An 18,684-nucleotide genomic window follows, 5' to 3' on the forward strand; every position below is an offset into this window, starting at 1 on the left:
AACCACCAGTCAGTCGGGGTGAATGGAGCCCCGGGCGCTGGGCGGTCGCTGGGTGGTCACTGGGTTAGCGTGAGTCAACTCTGAGAGTGCTAAAAGTGTTCCTCACTGCAGTCTGCTCTGAAACGTCTGGCCTGACCCGAGGTCCTCAGTGTCACCTCTGTCAGGCAGCGATATTGCTGACCGGCGGAATGCATCGGAAGAGTCATTTACAGAGACCATGACAGCTGAAAAGAAGCGCCAGCCGCAAGGCCCCGACCAAAAACCGGGACCATTGCTCCAATTCACACGAAATGGAACTAATGTCGTGCCCCGGCCCAGCACGCTAAGCCCTGTTTGTGGAAGCGCTGAATATCCACGCTGATAGAAATCATAGAATAGCATTAGCCCGGTGCAGGGGCCAGTGCTGCAGTGGATTAGGCTGATCAATGATGATGGATGATGCTCCAGTTCAGCCCCGATCGTCACTCGACCTGATTCTCTTTCCAATTGCAGTCGTCCAACAAGTCCCATCTGTATGGCCTAACGAGTATCTGGGTCGGCGATGGCCGCCCGTTGAAACTGGCCTCCAGTCGCGCTCGTGGCTCGCCCGCCCTATGGGACCCATTCACCTGTTCCAGCCGTTACGCCGGTGATCCTTTGCTGGGTTCGTAGCTGCCCTGCTGGCTACTGCAGCCATGGCGCATGCATGGGTTGGGGGAGCTTTGTCATGGCACGAAAAGGTACGAACCGACCAGAATAGGTGTCAACGATAGGCGTCCACCGGCCATGATTTGACGATTATTGCTTTTCCTTCCCTTCACCTCATTTCCTGCTTGTGCTCTCCTGCCGGTTTCGTTTCCTGAAGGAGATATCGGGGGCTCCTCTAGGGCTGGACATGGTGCGCCTGAAGAGTCGGGTTTGCATTCGGTATTTCTATAAGAGTTCAACGTGCCCGCTGGAGCTTCGAATATCCACACTCACTTACTACTACTCATTCTAACACTCCCTCTTAATTCTCTTCTGCTTGCATCTTCTGCGTGTTTCTGTTCTCCTTTCGCTTGTTGTTATCGCCGTGCGAACTTTTTACCTCACCACCACATCGACGCTTTTGACAAGCCAGTCACGATGTGCTACCAGCTCGTCGAACGCTACTCCGTCTGCGGCTGCCTATACTTTCAGCACGCCATCGATCCTTGCACAGCATACGGGCAACGCGGTCACCAAGTACAAGAGAAGACTGTGCTGGTAGGCTACGCCTGCCCCAAGCATGTGGCACGACGAAACAGCAATTCCTCTTGTGCTAGTTCACGATGAGGCCTCGCATCCGCATTGCAGCCGGTTTCGCATTTGATTGAAGCGCAACGTCTCGTTTTTCGCATGCTTCTCTTCTCGTCTGTTACGCTCGGATATCCCATTCAATATTACTTTTTTTCATCCCGATTCGGTTCGATTCGATGCCTGCCGGCCAGAGCATCATACTGTCCCTTTTACGTATTCGTTCTGGAACGAAGATACGAACATCTCGGCTTTTCTTGGCTTGTTTTATGTGAGGAGGATGGAGGAGGAGCTGTTTGACAGCGTTGAGCATGAGGTACGATTGGATGAGCGATGGGCTATGTCTTAAACAATATACAATACAGAGTAGATCTCTTAATATTAAAACACTCAGAATATTATATCTGAAGATCAGCAGATCGCGTGGTAGACTGGAGCCAAGCTCAGCTGACCGAATACGAGCTGTTCTACGGAGCAGTGGGTATAAAGTGATGACTCTTTTTGTTGTTGTCTTTCTTTCTCTTTCCCCCCTCCATTTTCATCTTCTGGCAACCTTCACAATGTCCTTCTTGATACGAGCCCTCCGCATCTCGAATGACGCCCTCTTCGCTCCATCTCTCCCCCTCCGCACTCGCGCTCTCCTCCTCATCCTCCAACCCATCACCTTCCTCACATACACAATCGAATGGGCCATCTCGCTCAAATTCCCACACTCCAGCGACATCCGCATTCCACTAAAAGGAACCCGAAAACCAGACCGTACCCTTCGAGCCGTAATCTACACCCCCAAACCCAAATCCCACCCTGACCCAGTACAAGTATCCTCCCAGCCCCGGAAAGTACCGCTGCACCTCAACATCCACGGCGGCGCATTTCTCGGCGGTCTCCCCGAAGGCAACGCGCGGTTCTGCGCACGGCTGGCAGAGAAATCCGGCGCCGTGGTGGTCTCAACCTCGTACCGCTATGCGCCGTTGCATACGTTCCCTACTGCTCATGAGGATGTGCATGACGTTGCGGAGTACCTGATACAGAATGCCGAGAGGCTATGGGGTGCTTATCCGGCGGTGTTCACCGTCAGTGGGTTTTCAGTTGGCGGGAATCTGGCATTTGCTGTTGCGCAGGAACTATCGGCTTCTGGTGGGGTGAAAGGCCTGGTTAGTTTTGAGGGGGTGGTATGTTATCTTGACTTCCCCTGTGTCCTTATCTGGATAGGTACTGCTATAGAATATTTTGGCTAAATGAGAAAAAAAAAGGTCGACTTCCGCCTCCCACCCTGGGACAAGCCCAAGCCGCCTGACTTTCCAGCGGTGGATCCCCTGTCTTTCCTGCAGCCGCTGTTCGATGCGTACGCAGGACCAAACAGAGCGAGGGACATGGGGAATTCCCTTCTTCATCCGACATTGGCGGACCTCAGTGTCCTGCCGCAGAACGTGCTCTTTGTTGTTGGTGGAGCGGATATCCTGCGGGATGAGACGGTGAAGATGGCAGAGAGGTTGGAGCAAGAGGCGAAAGCCAGTAACCGGGAGAGGAAAATGGATACGCCTGATGAGCCTGATGGGAGAGCCACTGTTGTGAGGATGAATGTGGCTGAAGGGCAGATTCATGGGTGGACAGAGTGTGAGTCTTGTCTATACACCTACTTTACTCCCGATAACTGACCAGGTATAGTGCCATCTTTTGCAATTGATGAAGGTCTCCGGACGAAGGCTTTTGATGATGCGGTCTCGTTTCTACGTGCTGTTCATCGCGCTTATGGATTTGTTGCGTGAACCGACCTGGTAAAACACTTCTCGAACCCTCTTTTCTTGTACTATACTATATACCACACACCCCACTCCTATTGAGAAACAGATCAGGTCCAAATGATCCTCTCCAAGAACTCAAACCCCCTTCTCGAAACCTCCCAAGCCCTACTCCCCACCTCCATCCCCATTGCAAACGTATGGTCCTCCCCGGGAACCTCTACAAGCTCACACTCCACCCCCTTCTCCTTTAAAACATCAAACAACCTCCTACTCACATCAACCGGAACCATCCTATCCGCATCCCCATGCACAATCGCCGTAGCAGGGAACCCGTCTTCAACCCTAGCAACAGGGTCAATTTCACAAACGTCCCCACAAGCCGTCGGGAAAATAGCATCGAGAACCGCTCCATCCGCAATCTGCGTCAGCGCAAATGCATCCCGGGGGCGACTGAAATCCGGTTTATTAGGCGCGGCTGCAGCCTGGCCCTCGAGTGATATCCCGCTTGTCGTGGGGACCGGGAACTCGGTGTACACCTTTTGCAGGAATTCTGGCGCGAACCCACCAGGTGGAAGCTTGGATTTGACGTGGGGGAGTGGAGCTCGCCAGAATGGATGTGTGAAGTGTACTGCGCCGTAGAAGTTCAGGATTGCGCGGGGTGCGCGGGGGGTGTCGTATCCCTAGGGTCGTATATCAATATTAGGCTCATCTGCCTGTCCATCTGTGTCCGTCCCCGTTCATCACCAGGAAGAGGAGGGTGTAGATAATGTGATAATTATTAGATGGGAAGACAAACCAAAGCCAAAGCCAAAAACCCGCCACTGCTCGTTCCAAACGCCATTACTCGATCTGTATCAGCCTTATACTTATACTTGTACCCATCGCGTCCCTGTTTCTCCAGGAACCGATCTAGACTTCCATCGTATACCCAGCTCAGCAGGTCTCTTATATCAGCCATTGCGCCGCTCCGCACGTCAATCCCCGGACAGAGCCGGTGGTTCGGACAGAGCACGATCCAACCACGCGCGAGACAGTCGGTGATTTGGGGCATTGAGACCATGCTGCTGTGGCCGAGCATGAAGGCGCCGCCGTGGATGTTTATTACTTTTATTTATTTTCCCTTTAGTTGAAGGGCTAAATTGGAAGTGTGGAACTGGTGGACGTACGGACTGGGTAGAGGCCATTGTTTGATTGAGGGGGCGGGTGTTCTGGGAGGTAGATGTCTGTTGTTATTGTGGAGGAGTTGATTTGCTTGTAGACTGTTGTTAAAGGAGTGGGAGGCATTTTGATGTATGTTGAATTGGATGATGGGTCTTCGGAGATAGCTGCAGTTGAAGGGGAAGTAGAACTATTTAACTGTCGCATCTCGGATTTCCCGGACGGATTGTCCGACCCTACAGCGAACTACAGTTACAAGAATTTAAACATTGATACCAGTCGTTAATCATCACCATCATCTTCATGATTCATATCCTATCTTCATCTGCATACTCCTCCACTTTCACAAAACTACCGCCAGGCTGTACAGCCAAGTCTGAGAATCTGCAGAAACTGCAACAGAGCGGCCCTTGTCCTTTTTATCCCTGTTCTCATTCATATCCCATCAAGCCTTTCCAGTCCATCAACTCACCGGGCACGAGTCGAGCACAGCTCGTGATACCCGCGCATCCGGCGAGGACAGGACCGTCTAGACCGGTCATCCTTTTTTTGCGGGGGGTTTATATAACTATAATATGGGCATGTTGGTGTCAGGTAAGCTGTGAGCAAACCCGACATGATCAACAGCAGATTAAATGAGTGACTGTGTACTGATGGTACCGAAGTACTGCAGGCGTTCAACTGCACAAGCACATGTCAAGCCAAGAAGCCGATCTGAGCCAGTCAATCCGGACATTGTTGCGGTCTTGAGCGGGGAGAGAGAGAGATGAGAGAAGAGAGAATGCCCCGGAAAAGACATTCGCAGTTGTACTATGGTCTCTCATCTAACGACGAACAACAATACCCTGGCGACGCACACCGCGGCGCGCACGGCTGTACTCCTCATCAAAGTCGGACTCGTCCTCAGAGCAGGAGTCCTCAGACGACTCGGAGATGTAGCCGCACTTGCTGCCACCGCAGTCGAGCTTGACGCGGTCGCCCTTGCGGGTGATTCCGTAGCGCTCACAGTGGCACGCAGAGGAATCCGACATGGAGCTGATCGACGAGGGCGAGGTGCTGCCGGACGAGCGGGACGAGAGCGACGAGCCCACGGACGAAGGCGGGGATGAGGACAGGTCACTGTATTCGTCGGACATGCGGGACGAGGCGAAGCGGCGCGTGAGCTCCTCCATGTTCTGGGGGGCGAAGTCGGCCTCGCGCAGCTGGCGGGAGGCGTAGGGCTTGGAGGGCTTGGGGTGGTGGATGCGCGAGGGCGAGATTCCGCGGCCAGTGGCAACTTCAGAGCGGCGGCTGCTGCGACGGTTGGAAGACGAAGAGGAAGACTCTTTACCGCCGGGCACGTCGAGGATGTTGAGCTTGCGGCCGGTGGTGGGCTCGACGGTGTATTCGGCAGCGGGGTCGTGCGAGACGTGGTAGCCGTCGAGGATGTACTGATCTGTTAGTTTATAGCCTGTATAAGACGGACATCGAAACATACGTAGTACCAGTAGCGGCCACCAAGCTTCAGCATCGAGGTCTGGAAGCGGAACTTGCCAACCCACGAGCCCGACTTGGAGCCATCGCGAGAAAGCGGAATCTGGCGAGCGTAGTTGTCCCAGGAGCCGACAAGGTGCACGGTCTTGACGTTGGACGAGGTGCGGAGGTTGAACTTGAGTTGAACGGCGGACATGTTGATAGCAATAGATATTAAGTATAGACGAAGGTGTAAATAGTAGTAGTATAAAGCGTGTCGAAGCGGTCGTTGACGATGAGCTGACTTAAAAAAGACTACCAGAGTCGAATTAAGCAGTTCACAGCGGTTCTGTTGGCTTGTTGGGTGGCACAGCAACAGACGAGGCTTTTTTTTCTTTGTCGCGAGGATCCAGTCCCGACACGAAAGTTGAAAGTCGAATTATAACGAAGATTGAGGCGGAGCAAGTTGGTTGGAGCTGGCGAACGGAGAGCAGAGCACGTTGACCGGCAACGACTATGAATCCGTCAAGATTGATTAATTTCGAGTATCCTGCACAGCAGATAATAACAAAGGCAATTCAGAGAGCACAGCTCGTCTGGGGTTTTTGGATATAGTAAAAAAAGGTGGGGGGTATTAAAGATGGAGTGTAAGTAGGTAGAAAAGAACAATAAACAAGTGCAACCAGTGCACAGGATACTCAAATTAAGGCAGCTTCGACAAGACTTGCTTGCTGAAGAAAAAAAGAGAAAAAAGAGAAGAGTCGAGGCGGGCGCTTGCGAGCCTCTTAAGGCAGACTGCGGTCTCTGAGCGCAACATTGATTCTCATCCTCTCATCACACTGCATACAGTCCCATTGGTGTCTTCTATTTTCGTCGACTGCCCCCCGCCAATCATTATGCTTCAGCCGCTGCCCCGCTTCCTCTATGGGCCTGCAGGCGGGTCCGTGGGCTGGTGCGGCGGGAAGATACCCAGTATGATTGGTCCGCTGTCACCTGCAGTGCGGCCGGCCACGAGCCAATCAGCCCCAACGAGTTAGCGCCCGTGATGAGCCCGTCACTCGATCGGCCAATGGGCGTTGTGATCACCACATAGACTTTCCGCCTGCAGCGTCGTCAACTGAGACTCATCCAGACTGTCTCGCCCGCGGACAGAGACGGCTGGTCGGCACTCAAGACCTCGTTCGCTGAGACCTGGGAATAGAGCATGAAAACAGCCGTAGACTTGTTCACAAGCACCGCTTCACAGCCACTGGATACTAGATAAGGGAAACAGTAGGCGAGAGAGACCGTGCCTCTATTATGCAGTCTACCGAGTCACCGACATACACCGTATATCACCATTGGAGCATCTCGCAGCTGTCGATCACGATGTATTGACGATAGAATGATAGGTGGCTGGCTCTGCGCGTCATGCTGCAGTGGTCGTCGACGTGGTCGGACGGCTCGACTTTGGTCTGACGAGCCTCGTGCAGACAATGGCCTTGTTGGAGACGCGAGGTCGTCTGGCATCTTCCCTCTCTCTGGATGGACGACTCCGCACCTTACAAATTATTCAAAGGATTCAAAAGCCAATTTCGCAGCTTTAGCGCCAGTCTGACGGCCAGACACGGCTCGCGAGAAGAATGCTCACTGAAGACAATCATCGGTTGCATTGTATAATAAGCTATCAACCTCGGTCCATATACGCCAGGAAATGCCAAAGGCTGTTTTTACTTGATATCCCCCAAAGTTCAGAACATTAAAACATCGCCAGCCCGGGAAGAAAAAAAAAAATAACTAAGTACGAGGAGGGAGAAAAGAGGAAGAAAAGAAAGGCTGTTGTACACCGTAACCTGCCCCTCACCGCACGGACACGCCGGACCGATTGGTGAACATTCGAGCCGAGATATTCATCGCCGCTAATTCTTGGAACAGAAGCTTGGCTGCATACGGAATATGCACCTGAGAGATTCGGTGCTTGTTGTTGCAGAGTCGACACTCGAAGAGTCCCTTCTTCAGTTTCCTGCAACGTGGGGTAACTCGCGTTAGCTCGAATCCTGGCCAAATTTATAGCAACAAATCAAACTGTTTCAAGGGCACTTACGCTATCGGGGTCATCAGCCCGCAGTCATCGCAGATGTGGACTCGGAACGGGTCGGACACGTCGAACAATCGCTCCTTCAGGAACGCACTCGCTCCGTGCGCAATCATACAGTCACGTTCCATCTCTCCGAATCGAAGACCACCGTCGCGAGCACGACCTTCCACAGGTTGGCGGGTCAGAATCTGCGTTGGGCCACGCGCACGCGCGTGAATCTTGTCGTCCACCATGTGTCGCAGACGCTGGTAGTAGGTCGGCCCCAGGAAGACCTGCGCTACTAGTTTGCGGCCAGTGTGGCCGTTGTACATCACTTCAAATCCACGTGACTGGTAACCGTGCTCGCGAAGAAGACGCGAGATCGAGTCAACAGTGACATCGGTAAACGGAGTGGCATCACCTTCGAATCCACGCAGCGAAGAGACCTTGCTGAGCTGACACTCGATCAAGTGAGCAATGGTCATACGAGAGGGAATGGCGTGCGGGTTAATGATTAGATCTGGCGTAACACCCTCGCGAGTGAACGGCATATCTTCTTGTCGGTATGTGATACCGATTGTACCCTTCTGACCGTGACGAGAGGCAAACTTATCTCCAATCTGCGGTACCTTGGTCGTTCTCATGCGGACCTTGACGAATTTTAGGTCATCGTTGCTGGTGGACACCAAGACTTGATCGACGATACCATTTTCCGTGCTACGGAGCGGTGTCGAAACATCCAGCTTGGTGTGAGCCTTGGTACGTTGACCCAATTCCTCTGCATCTGGAGCTAGTGGTGCAGTCTTTCCGATGATGATGTCCTCACCAGAAACACGCACTCCAGGGGCGATAATGCCGTCTTCGTCCAGCTTATCATAGGTTCCCTTCCGCATGCCAATCGTGTCTGACCGCATCGGCTTCTCGAACCGTTCAACAACTGTCAACCCTACCATCTTCTCGCTGTCTGTGTATGTACGGTAGAAAAGACTGCGGAATAGGCCACGATCGATACTGCTCTGGTTCATGATAACCGAATCTTCCTGGTTGTATCCTGAGTAGCACGCAATAGCCACGATAGCATTCTGACCAGCAGGAAGTTCACGGAAACGCAAGAACTCCATGGATCGTGTCGTTGCTAGCGGCTTCTGCGGATAGTAGAGGATATTCGCCATGGTCTCCATGCGTTGGTCGAAATTGGTCAGGAACACACCCATAGCCTGCTTACCCATAGCAGATTGATAGGTGTTACGAGGGGACTGGTTGTGATCGGGGAAAGGAATGATACTGGCGCAGACACCAAGAATCATACTGGGGTGAATTTCGCAGTGCGTCCAGGTATGTGCCCTTTGGCTGAGAACCGACCGCACGCGTTTATTAATATCGTGCTCCTCTTCGGGTAAGGCGTACCCTGCCTGGAGTTGCTTCGAAATTTCCAGATCCTCTGGTGTCATAACGATCATGATTGTTTCTTCTTCTTCGGCATCCACATACTCAACAACACCTGACTTCACTAAACCGTCCCATCCGAAGTATTGCTCCCGGCGATCTTCTGGATCCATGTCTGGCGGGAGTTCCTTGTCTTGCTCCAGCTTGCGGATGTGCTCCTTGTTCAAGACTAGACTACCGCAGTTTTCACTCTTGGGATCGTTGTCGATGACGTAAAGTGGCCGACAGACACGACCGGCATCGGTAAAGATCTTGAACTCTCGCTCACGAATGTCTCGAATAAGACTGACTTCGTGGGAAATCATGTTCCGCCGACGTAGGGAAAGCATGGTGTTGACAAGGTGAGCAGGATCCCGATGAACACCAACCCAGACACCGTTCACAAAGACCTTAGTGGCGTTCGGCGTTACTTGAGGTTCAAACTCCTCAAGAACTTCCATGTTTCGCTGGATCATGAAATCGATGATAGGCTCGCTGGGTGTACCGACTGTGATGTAGCACATGAGCGCCAAGTTCTTGACCAAACCACAAGCTTGACCTTCAGGAGTCTCTGCCGGACACACCAGACCCCAGTGAGTGTTGTGCAGCTGTCGAGGTTTGGCAATCTTTCCATCACGACCGATGGGCGTGTTTGTTCGCCGAAGATGTGACAATGTAGATGCATATGTGTAGCGACTGAGCACTTGCGACACACCAGCCTTGGCGCTGGCTGCCTTCTTCTGTTCTCCCCAGTTACCAGTAGCGAGAGCATACTTCAAACCACCGCTCAAGGTGCTGGCCTTGATACCAATGTTGAGGTAAATCTCTCGGTTGGTTTCCACACACCTTTGTACGTAACGCTGAAGGTCACGGGTAACCCTGGTGAACAACACTCGGAAGAGGTTGGCAAGCAGTGGGCCAGCAAGGTCAAGACGCTTCTTTCCAAAGTGATCACGGTCATCGACGTCGCGACGTCCAAGAGCGCACTGAAGAAGTCTGTGCACCATATAACCCAGGAAAAATGCCTTTCTGGTTTCACTGCCCTCGCTTTGGGAAATGTGAGGCAACAATTCCTTCTGCATAATTTCCCGAGCGTATCTGACACGACGTTCATGGTTCATGCTGGACTGGGAAGAACCACGTTTGGCAATGAAATCCAACGCGACCTCTCGGTCCTGAATGACGAAACCCTCTTCAATACAGGGTTTCAGCATCTCCAGCATAGGGGTATCATTTCGGTCGTAGCAAATATGATTGAGGATATCTTCGTCAGACACTACACCAAGCGCACGGAAAACAACGACGATAGGAATATCGGTCTTGACGTAGGGGAGCGTCGACCGAATGGTAGGACCGAAGCCTCCTTTGGCACTGTCACCTCTGGCAAAAAGCTTGAGAGCCAACTGCGAGAGCAACCTTGAACCCTTCTCGACGGCACTGCGAATTTCGGCAACATACGGTGTTGGACTTGGTGGAGCCTTCTTGAAGACCTGAACAGTATTTCCGGCACTGCGCTCCTGAGCGATCAAAACCTTTTCACTTCCGTTGATGATGAAATAACCGCCCGAGTCGTAAGGGCACTCGTTCCAGTTGTAAAGAGCCTGTTCGCTCAGATCCTTGAGAATACAATATTTGGACTTGAGCATAATCGGCATCTTTCCAATGAAGACGGTTTCTTCCTTGGCCTGGTCTGCAGACAATTCCTTCTGTTCCCATTGAAGGTAAGTCCCCGCTGCCTTCCGATCTTCGTTGGAATCCATCACATCATCATCGTCGCGGTCAGCCACTAGGCGTTCTCGTCCTTCCATAATCTTCTTTGTAATTCCGAGATACAAAGGACTGGCGTAGGTGAGGTTACGAAGACGAGCCTCTTGGGGCAACATAATCGTGGTCGCACCATCACCTTCGGTGACTGATGGCCTCGAAAGCATGACGGTCCCGAACTTCAACTCGTATCGGCGGACAACGACGGGATCGATTTCATCTTCGCTAGGAGGGAGGGTCTGATCAAGAGTCACTTGACCTTGCTCTTCCACTAACTCCTGCATCGTTGACGAAATGAACTCATCGAAGGAGTCAAGCTGCTGGGAGACAAGGCCCTTGCTATCGAAGAAAGACGAAATCACTGTCCAACAATCCTCCGACGTAATCCCCTCCTCCATATCATCGTAATACTCCTCATCGTAGGCATCGCCATAGTCGGCCATCTTGACGGTTACCGATCAAAGACACTCGGGCGAACAAAGGGAAAATCGGAGAGCGCAAAGGGCGCGACGCGCTCAGCGAGAGAAATCCGCTGCAGGTCGTCTGGCTGCAATATTGAAAGTTCTTCCAAGTCTTTGAAATGGGAGAATAAAGATTGAATGGAGCGGCGAGAACCTCAAATGGTCGGAGTGTTAGATACCCCAGCCTGGTCGAGGATGCTGGAGGAACACAGGCTGATGAATGAAAGGCCGGTCAGTTCGAGATGAAGCAAAGCGCCACTAGCGGCGGATCCCCAGGAGGAAGGCGGTAAAGTAAGCCTTAAAGAAAGTTCAGTCACGTGGACAATACAATTCATGCCTCAGGCAGACAATGGTCGCAAGCTGGCCAATCAGAGCTAACACTACCTTTCCTACAAGGGATCATGCCCAGATAGTGACAGGAACTGAAGCAATCTATAACTGAGAGTTCGTGCTATGCAAGTGTTATTTAATTATGCTATAGTTTGTTCTAAAAAAATTGCAATAGAGTTTGCAGCATTTCTTTGTGGTCTTTCTCTCCTGGTTCATCCTCTGAAAGCCCCGTGATTTGTTCTGGATGCCCATCAGTATAAGGTACAGCCAGACATATGATGGAAAGTATTAGCTTACCTTGGAGTGTGTTTCGAATGAGAGACAAATCCTCATCACGATCGGATAGGATTGATACAATCTTCTTCTTCGCCCCATCATCTTCAGCCACCAGCCATGCAAGAATGACATCGATAAGTTGCAAAGCGAAAAGGCCGGCATCGAATCTCCGTGAAAGCCATTCAGCTTCCATTACCTCCTGCTCATCTTTCGTGAACCTTGTTCGTTCTTTCTGGATGATCTGCTCAACAGGGGATACCCTAGAAGCATAGTCACGTCTCAATTTAACCAATTTCTCAATCTTCTCGTAGTCCTTCTCCATAAATTTGGCCAGCGCGCGAATGCGGGGTGCTGAGCCACCAGGCAAAAGTCGTAATAGGGACCCGAAGATGCCGAGAAGGTGCTCTGTTATTTGATTTTCTTGCTGCTTGGGGGTTAGCGTTGCCCTACAACTAAGATAGACTGGGGTGAGTAATACCTTGCGCATAAACATGCCGAATACAGTTCTCAACCCTGCCACCTCAACCAGTCGCTCACAGACAGCCGCACCACCAAGGCCACCTAGAGCATGGTCGAGCGTTCGGAGAGCGCGGAGTTTACTAAACTTGCCCTCCTTTAACATGATCTGGGCAAGCTCGATACCCTCGCCCTCCAAGAACTTCTCCTTCCCAGCGTCATCATCGACAAGACAAGTCAAGCAGTCAAACAAATTCTCGGCATACTCTTCTTCGTCCGAGTCCTTCTCGGGATCACGCTTTCGGTACTGACTTAATAGTTGTAGTAGAGCATCTACCCCGTCAAGTCCAGTAAACCGTTCTCGATTCTTCGAACCAGATTGTAATAAAATGGCTAGGATTTCGGCCGAGTATTGTTGATTCTGGCTCACGGGCCTTTCTTTCTTTTGTATACGCGCGAGGAGCCATGGCATTGTATTTGAATCTTGGCCAATCTTCTCTGCAACAGATGCCTGGGAGGAAAGATTCTCAAGTACACCTAAATAGATTAGCCATTGCATCGTTCCATTTAGAGTGGTTGACTAACCGAGAATATAATATACTCCAGCTCTGTCGGCATCTGATCCCTCATCTAGACGCGACAGGTTTTGTGCAAGTAGTTCAATGAGATCCGCATCCAACTAATCACGTTAGTATAGTCCTCCATGACCGGTGGTGGTAGGCTACCATTGCATTCACCAAAATATCCCATTGTTCTTGTTCCGCTTCTACATCTTCATCTGTCAATTCACTAATGATTTGGATAGCACCGATGGCGATATCGGCGTTCTCGTGTGAAAGAAGTGAGATCAAGGAGCCAACGCAACCCAACTTTGTGAATTCGGGGTATAGGTCGGTGTGTTCCGAAAGGATAGACAGGCTCTTGATCTCGGTATCTAGATCGGCTTCAGAGGTCATGAACCTATAATCCATCAATATCTTCCACATCATGAGAGCCAAGACGACGGTTACTTTTGAGGATCATTTTCGAACTTTCCACGCAGCTCCGCGTTCTTGGATATCTTCTTCTCGAAATTTAAGGCGAAGCGCCTCAACCACGCGGCGTCGAACTTCTCGATCTATGCCCGAGTCAGTGCAAGTCGACAATCTGAAGGAAGCGCCACTCAATACCGCAACTTCTCCCTGATCTTGCTCATCGATGTAATTCATGGCCTGGGCCGTTTCCCGTTCCATTCCTCCACCAAAAAAGCGCCCTTCCTCGTCATCGGGAACATCCTCTGATTCGAAATCGGGTGGGAGCTCTGGGCCGGCATAACCATCGCCTTCCTCCTCCTCATCCTCTACCATTGGCGCCTTCCCTTTTGATTTGACATCGTCGTCCGCATCTAATTTGGCGGCTTTGTATAGCTCATCTGATCCTCGTGCTTTAGTGACTCGGACTCTAGATCATTGGCATGCAAACGTACTTGGGTCGGTGCTGTCTAGTTTTCGCTTCGCACTTGCGGCCGATAGCGGTTTCTTATTTGTGAGTATCAGGGAATCAAGCGTAAGTAGGAAAACAAGCTTACCTTGAAAAGCTCATCTACGCTTGTCATGGTTGCGCAAGGCTGTTCGCAGCTAAGTGCGACCACACACCTTGGAGGACGACCGGTGCGGAAAAGTTAAACAGATTAAATGCCGGATAAGCAATAGATTGTAACAGATTATATCTCAAATTCCGAAACAACTGGACGTATCTTTCTTGTCAACGCGCGCATCAACCGCGAAGCTGGTCGGGGACAACTACGGTTGCCGCGAAAAGCTCTCAGCGCAAGATGGCGCCAAGATCGACGTCAAATTTCTCGGAACAACTCTCAAACACCGTCCATCTTCAACCTCTCGACAAACAGTCAACTGCACCCTTCACATCAAGATCGAACTCCTTTCTATTTAAATCCGCCCATACAGTTCAAAATGGCTCCCAGACAGACCGAGAAGGGCCTTTTCCAGGCCGCCTACGAACAGGTTACTTCGCCTGAGCACACCACCATCGTTAGGAGCATCCTTGTTTTCGGTGTACGTCCATCACTTCTGCGGTGTCACTGCTTCTTATTTTCCTGAGAAATTACTGACTAGCTCTATAGGCCGGCGTTGCTTTCCTCCACAGCAGCCTTTCTGAGCTCCTCCTTCCTCCGTAAGTTCCCAGTCGCCGCTCCGCTAGTTGCGCCATCACTCATGAACAAAAGTGCTTAAACGAATTCCTCGAATCCTCACCGTGTCGAAATGAAATTCGGAAGTTGCAAATGAACGCTTTGCGCCGCTTGCCCACAGAAGCGATCTCCGAACAACCTCCCTTTACGCTCGAAGCGGACATGTATTACTAGTATATGGTGTGTTTTATGGGCATGCGCTATACCGTTTGGCGTTTTGATAGAATTATTTGGAACAAAATATGAAATATTGTAATTCAGCATGCCTTGTTAGGAACCTTTTCTCGCCTCGGCACCCTTCTCTCTTATCATCTTTCGTGCCTATGGTTGGAGTGGCATTCGTAGTCTGTCGAAGCATGTTCTCGGAGATTGCAACGTGTTGGACAATGCGGAACTGGACTCAACTGGCTCACTGCTGGGCGATGTCCGTTTAAGATGATAACATTTCCGCTTCCTCGTCATCGCCCACGCCATCACCACAATATAGCCTTAGCTGTGGAAGGAACCAGTGAGAGCTTGTTACGTTACAGCCGTCCTGAAACTACTTATATCCTTGGAAATGGTTCTCCGTAGCGGCTGGTGCTTGCCCTCTGAACTGTTGGGAAGTTTCTGGTCATCTCGAAGGTTTGATATTAGACAACCTCGAAGTTCACGCTATGGCCGCACGGATTGGCCGCCATGACCTCGCTCTTTTCGGGGGGTTGAAGATTCACCGATGCGTATGTACTGTATGCATCATATCTAAGAATACAGTCATCTTTTGCTATCACTTCCGGAGGCTTTAACGAGACGTTCGTGCTGGTGACTCCTAAGGGGCTGCAAGGAAATATCTTAGCTCCATTGCTAGACCAACCGCATATCTTCTAGAACAAGATCCGCTGACCTTATCTTACATATCTATTCTCAATTTCGTTTTCTTGAACCTTCGAAGCCACCTCTTACTTTCGGACGGCCCTTTTAGGCATGACCCGCGCAAAAATGCTTGATGAAAGTCAGCCCTGTTGGCTGGACTCCAAAAGGATCTCATATATTTCGCTCAACTTCCTGCATCCCTTCCATGAGTACCACTTTCTTCGGCCTAATGGGAGCTCCGTGGTAAGAGAGGGTAATATCTAAAGGTTAGTTATACTGCTCCAAGGTATAGTTCTTAAAAGGGTTTAGCGGGTTGTGTGTGAGTTTAGCCCCATGATGTTGTTGTTGCCTGAGGCCAAACATCGGATCCTTGATTCGGCAAATCGACGCCATCCCCGGCCAACAACCACGCCTCGGTGTGGAACGAGGCCGCTCCGGGCCCCCGTCTAACTTGGTTCGTCCAATGCCAGTTTCTCACCGGTCAAATGCGATACAGCCCATTGGGCCAGAGAAAAATGTTAGGAAATTGGCGGGGATGGCCCGCAAATATGGAGGACCCCCGCCTCCACACCCACTTCGCTGGCAGATGAACAGTGTGAGGTCAACGCCCATACCTTTCTCCCTCCAAACACCGAGTCATTGTGCGTTGAGAAAGCTGCTGGTCCTGGCCTTCGTCGAAATCCGGAAAACCACTACTACTTTTCTTTACAGACTCGTTGATTAGCGTTTCCAACCTGTTGACCTCCGGTGCGCCGGGCGCGCCGGGCCAACCTGTATCATCCGTGAGCAAAATGTTCACTGATAAGCGGAAACAATCCGCTGCTGGGTTCGCCGATGATGGGCCTAGTATGAAGAGGAACGGTAACCCTTTGGGCTACAATTCTCGCACTCCTTGGCTTCATGATTCCTCATTCTCTGCAAGCCGGCGGTCGGTAGGGAATCGCGCACACGCGGCTTCTTTACCACTGGCTAATATGGTGTCGACCGTGCAAGATCTACTCGATCCGGATTTTGACCCAGTGATTGCGATACTGGACGAAGAGCCGCGTTTTTTGAAGCCATTGCCCACCCGGATATCACCGGAGGACTTGGAGTTCCTGCGCTTTCGAGGGGCGCTCACAATCCCCGAGAGCGGGCTACGGACTGAGCTATTACGCTGCTATATTAAATGGGTTCATAGCTTCTTGCCGGTGTTGAATCTACAGGAGTTTTTGCGACGTGTTGCTGAGAATGACCCAGAGGGCGACATTAGTCTTATGCTATTCCAGGCCGTGATGTTTGTGGCAACAGCCTTTGTTGACTTGAAGCATCTACAGGCAGCTGGGTACGCAACCCGAAAAGCCGCACGCAATGCATTCTATACAAGATTAAGGGTATGTTCAGAGCGACTGTGCCATATGAATATCTTTTGCCAGAGCTGACGCTTGATGACTGCAGTTACTCTACTCGCTTGATTGCGAAGAAGATCGCTTAGTTGTTGTGCAGACCCTCCTTCTCATGACTTACTGGACCGACCACATGAATAACCCGCAGAGAGACATATGGGATTGGATTGGGATTTGCAGTACCAATGCGCATTCTATAGGGTTGAACAGAGATCCGTCTCCTGCCGACCTCGACATAAGGACAAAACGGCTGAGGGCGCGTTTGTGGTGGTGCTTGTTTGCGCGGGATCGTCTCATAGCTATGGGTTTGAGGCGCCCAACGCAGGTCAACGAAGGATCAAGTAACCTTCCAATGCTAACGCTGGATGACTTTGACCCCGAGCCATTCCATCCAGCTGTCATTGAGCTGTTCCACTGCCGGCAACTGGAGGACGCCTCACATCGGAAGCGCCTTGCTACTATGTTCATTGAGAAAACCAAACTATGCCAGTGTATTGGCCGAGTTCTATTTGCTCAATACATTCCCTCCCAATTTCAATTCGGCATGACCAACAGAACAACAATCACACTTGCACCCCGCCATGCTTCCGAATCCGAGTTGGCTCGATGCAGTCAGCGACTCGACGCATGGCTTTCTGGTCTGGCCAGAGACGCCCAGTTTATACCTGCCTCGAAGACCAGTTTCAACGAAGGAGAAGATGTATTACTTCTCCACGGTGCTATGATACGGATGCTCTACCATGCTACTGTTAGTGCGTTGCATCGGCCCTGGGCATATGGACCCGTAAAAGACCAAACAAAGTCTCGCCTTGAGTTGGCAAACGTCGCAAAAACAAAGATGCAGGATGCTGCTGTTGGAATCACTCAGATTATCCAGGGTCTCAACCAACTAAACCTTACCCGGTACCTCCCTCAGTCTGGCGTAACTGTCATCTTACCGGCGGCCGTGGCTCACTTGGCCAACTCCATGTCAAACGATCCTACACTTCGTCGAAACAGCATTTCCAACTTCCAGCGGTGCATTCAAGTTCTGCAGGGGTTGAAAGAAATATATCCTGCAGCTGATATGGAAGTGGCTAATATAGAAGCTGCTGTAAAAGCGCAATCCAGCACAAGTGCGCTTTTGAAAATCATGCAGTTCAACGGCTCTCCTCCAGATCAGCCTCAGGATCCGCCACGCAAAGCAAGCTTTGGTCCCAATCCATCACATATACCGTCACCACTGGAAGATGACAACCCTACGCGCTGGACGCCCCCTAACGACGAGAAGGAGCCTGAAACTGTGCATCCTATTCTACATCAACTTGGTTCCCCACCAGCTCCATCAGCAGCCTCTCCAAACGGTCCGCGTAATAACAGCACCGCAGAAGTGACCCCGCCCAATACTCGACAAAACCAACCCACTCCACCTAACGATTTCACGGAGCCGGTTAACAACAGCAGCACCACTCCTAATGCCCGACCTCAGCCTCTCCCAAGCACTGGGCCCTTCTCTTTCTCTGACCTCGAATTGGACCTGAACACATACACCGCCAACTTTACCCCTCCCAATCCTGACCCATCCAACGACCTCGACATTGACCTAGACTGGACCAGCGAATTACTCCGCTGGGCAGACGCCAACCCGGAATACTACGACACAAACGCGAACGAAGTCAGGGATATTTTCTCGTTTCCAACAGGCCCAGGCCACAGTCCGACGACTAGTCTTGGCCAAAATCAAGCTCAAGGCCAAAGCCATGGACAGGGGAGTTTAGGCGGTGGAATCACAGGAGATCTAGATCGAGACTTGGGAATCTCGTTTTCTGGCGATGAGATGTTTTAGGGTGGCTTTGGCTACATTTATGATGTTATGATTATTCTTCTACTGCATGTTGGGTAC

General features: G+C 51.2%; 7 protein-coding genes across 7 annotated transcripts; 3 read left to right on the forward strand and 4 right to left on the reverse strand.

Moving 5' to 3' along the window:
- Nucleotides 1–1,814: 1,814 nt before the first annotated feature.
- On the forward strand, nt 1,815–3,023 carry APUU_31583S (putative lipase/esterase family protein; the record flags this gene model as incomplete). The annotated part of the gene is made up of 3 exons (XM_041702803.1): nt 1,815–2,426; nt 2,508–2,871; nt 2,923–3,023. 3 exons carry the CDS (start codon nt 1,815–1,817, stop codon nt 3,021–3,023), a joined length of 1,077 nt encoding a protein of 358 aa, XP_041555552.1.
- Nucleotides 3,024–3,106: 83 nt separating this feature from the next.
- Nucleotides 3,107–4,283, reverse strand: APUU_31584A (uncharacterized protein; the record flags this gene model as incomplete). Its single annotated transcript, XM_041702804.1, has 3 exons — nt 3,107–3,679; nt 3,796–4,103; nt 4,166–4,283. 3 exons carry the CDS (start codon nt 4,281–4,283, stop codon nt 3,107–3,109), a joined length of 999 nt encoding a protein of 332 aa, XP_041555553.1.
- Nucleotides 4,284–4,981: 698 nt separating this feature from the next.
- esdC (GTP-binding protein EsdC) lies at nt 4,982–5,826 on the reverse strand (the record flags this gene model as incomplete). The annotated part of the gene is made up of 2 exons (XM_041702805.1): nt 4,982–5,587; nt 5,635–5,826. 2 exons carry the CDS (start codon nt 5,824–5,826, stop codon nt 4,982–4,984), a joined length of 798 nt encoding a protein of 265 aa, XP_041555554.1.
- A 1,622-nt stretch (nt 5,827–7,448) lies between these two features.
- RPB2 (DNA-directed RNA polymerase II subunit RPB2) lies at nt 7,449–11,297 on the reverse strand (the record flags this gene model as incomplete). Its single annotated transcript, XM_041702806.1, has 2 exons — nt 7,449–7,611; nt 7,693–11,297. 2 exons carry the CDS (start codon nt 11,295–11,297, stop codon nt 7,449–7,451), a joined length of 3,768 nt encoding a protein of 1,255 aa, XP_041555555.1.
- Nucleotides 11,298–11,802: 505 nt separating this feature from the next.
- APUU_31587A (beta-catenin-like protein 1) lies at nt 11,803–13,971 on the reverse strand (the record flags this gene model as incomplete). Its single annotated transcript, XM_041702808.1, has 9 exons — nt 11,803–11,885; nt 11,943–12,345; nt 12,400–12,914; nt 12,963–13,056; nt 13,103–13,337; nt 13,388–13,494; nt 13,547–13,788; nt 13,843–13,894; nt 13,945–13,971. The coding sequence occupies 9 exons, from the start codon at nt 13,969–13,971 to the stop codon at nt 11,803–11,805; spliced, it is 1,758 nt and encodes a 585-aa protein (XP_041555556.1).
- Nucleotides 13,972–14,329: 358 nt separating this feature from the next.
- On the forward strand, nt 14,330–14,608 carry APUU_31588S (putative TOM core complex subunit Tom6; the record flags this gene model as incomplete). The annotated part of the gene is made up of 3 exons (XM_041702809.1): nt 14,330–14,431; nt 14,500–14,549; nt 14,602–14,608. The coding sequence occupies 3 exons, from the start codon at nt 14,330–14,332 to the stop codon at nt 14,606–14,608; spliced, it is 159 nt and encodes a 52-aa protein (XP_041555557.1).
- A 1,600-nt stretch (nt 14,609–16,208) lies between these two features.
- On the forward strand, nt 16,209–18,627 carry APUU_31589S (transcription factor domain-containing protein; the record flags this gene model as incomplete). Its single annotated transcript, XM_041702810.1, has 2 exons — nt 16,209–16,790; nt 16,855–18,627. 2 exons carry the CDS (start codon nt 16,209–16,211, stop codon nt 18,625–18,627), a joined length of 2,355 nt encoding a protein of 784 aa, XP_041555558.1.
- Nucleotides 18,628–18,684: the final 57 nt, after the last annotated feature.

This window comes from Aspergillus puulaauensis, chromosome 3 (genome assembly GCF_016861865.1).
Source record: "Aspergillus puulaauensis MK2 DNA, chromosome 3, nearly complete sequence".
Lineage (NCBI taxonomy): Eukaryota > Fungi > Ascomycota > Eurotiomycetes > Eurotiales > Aspergillaceae > Aspergillus > Aspergillus puulaauensis.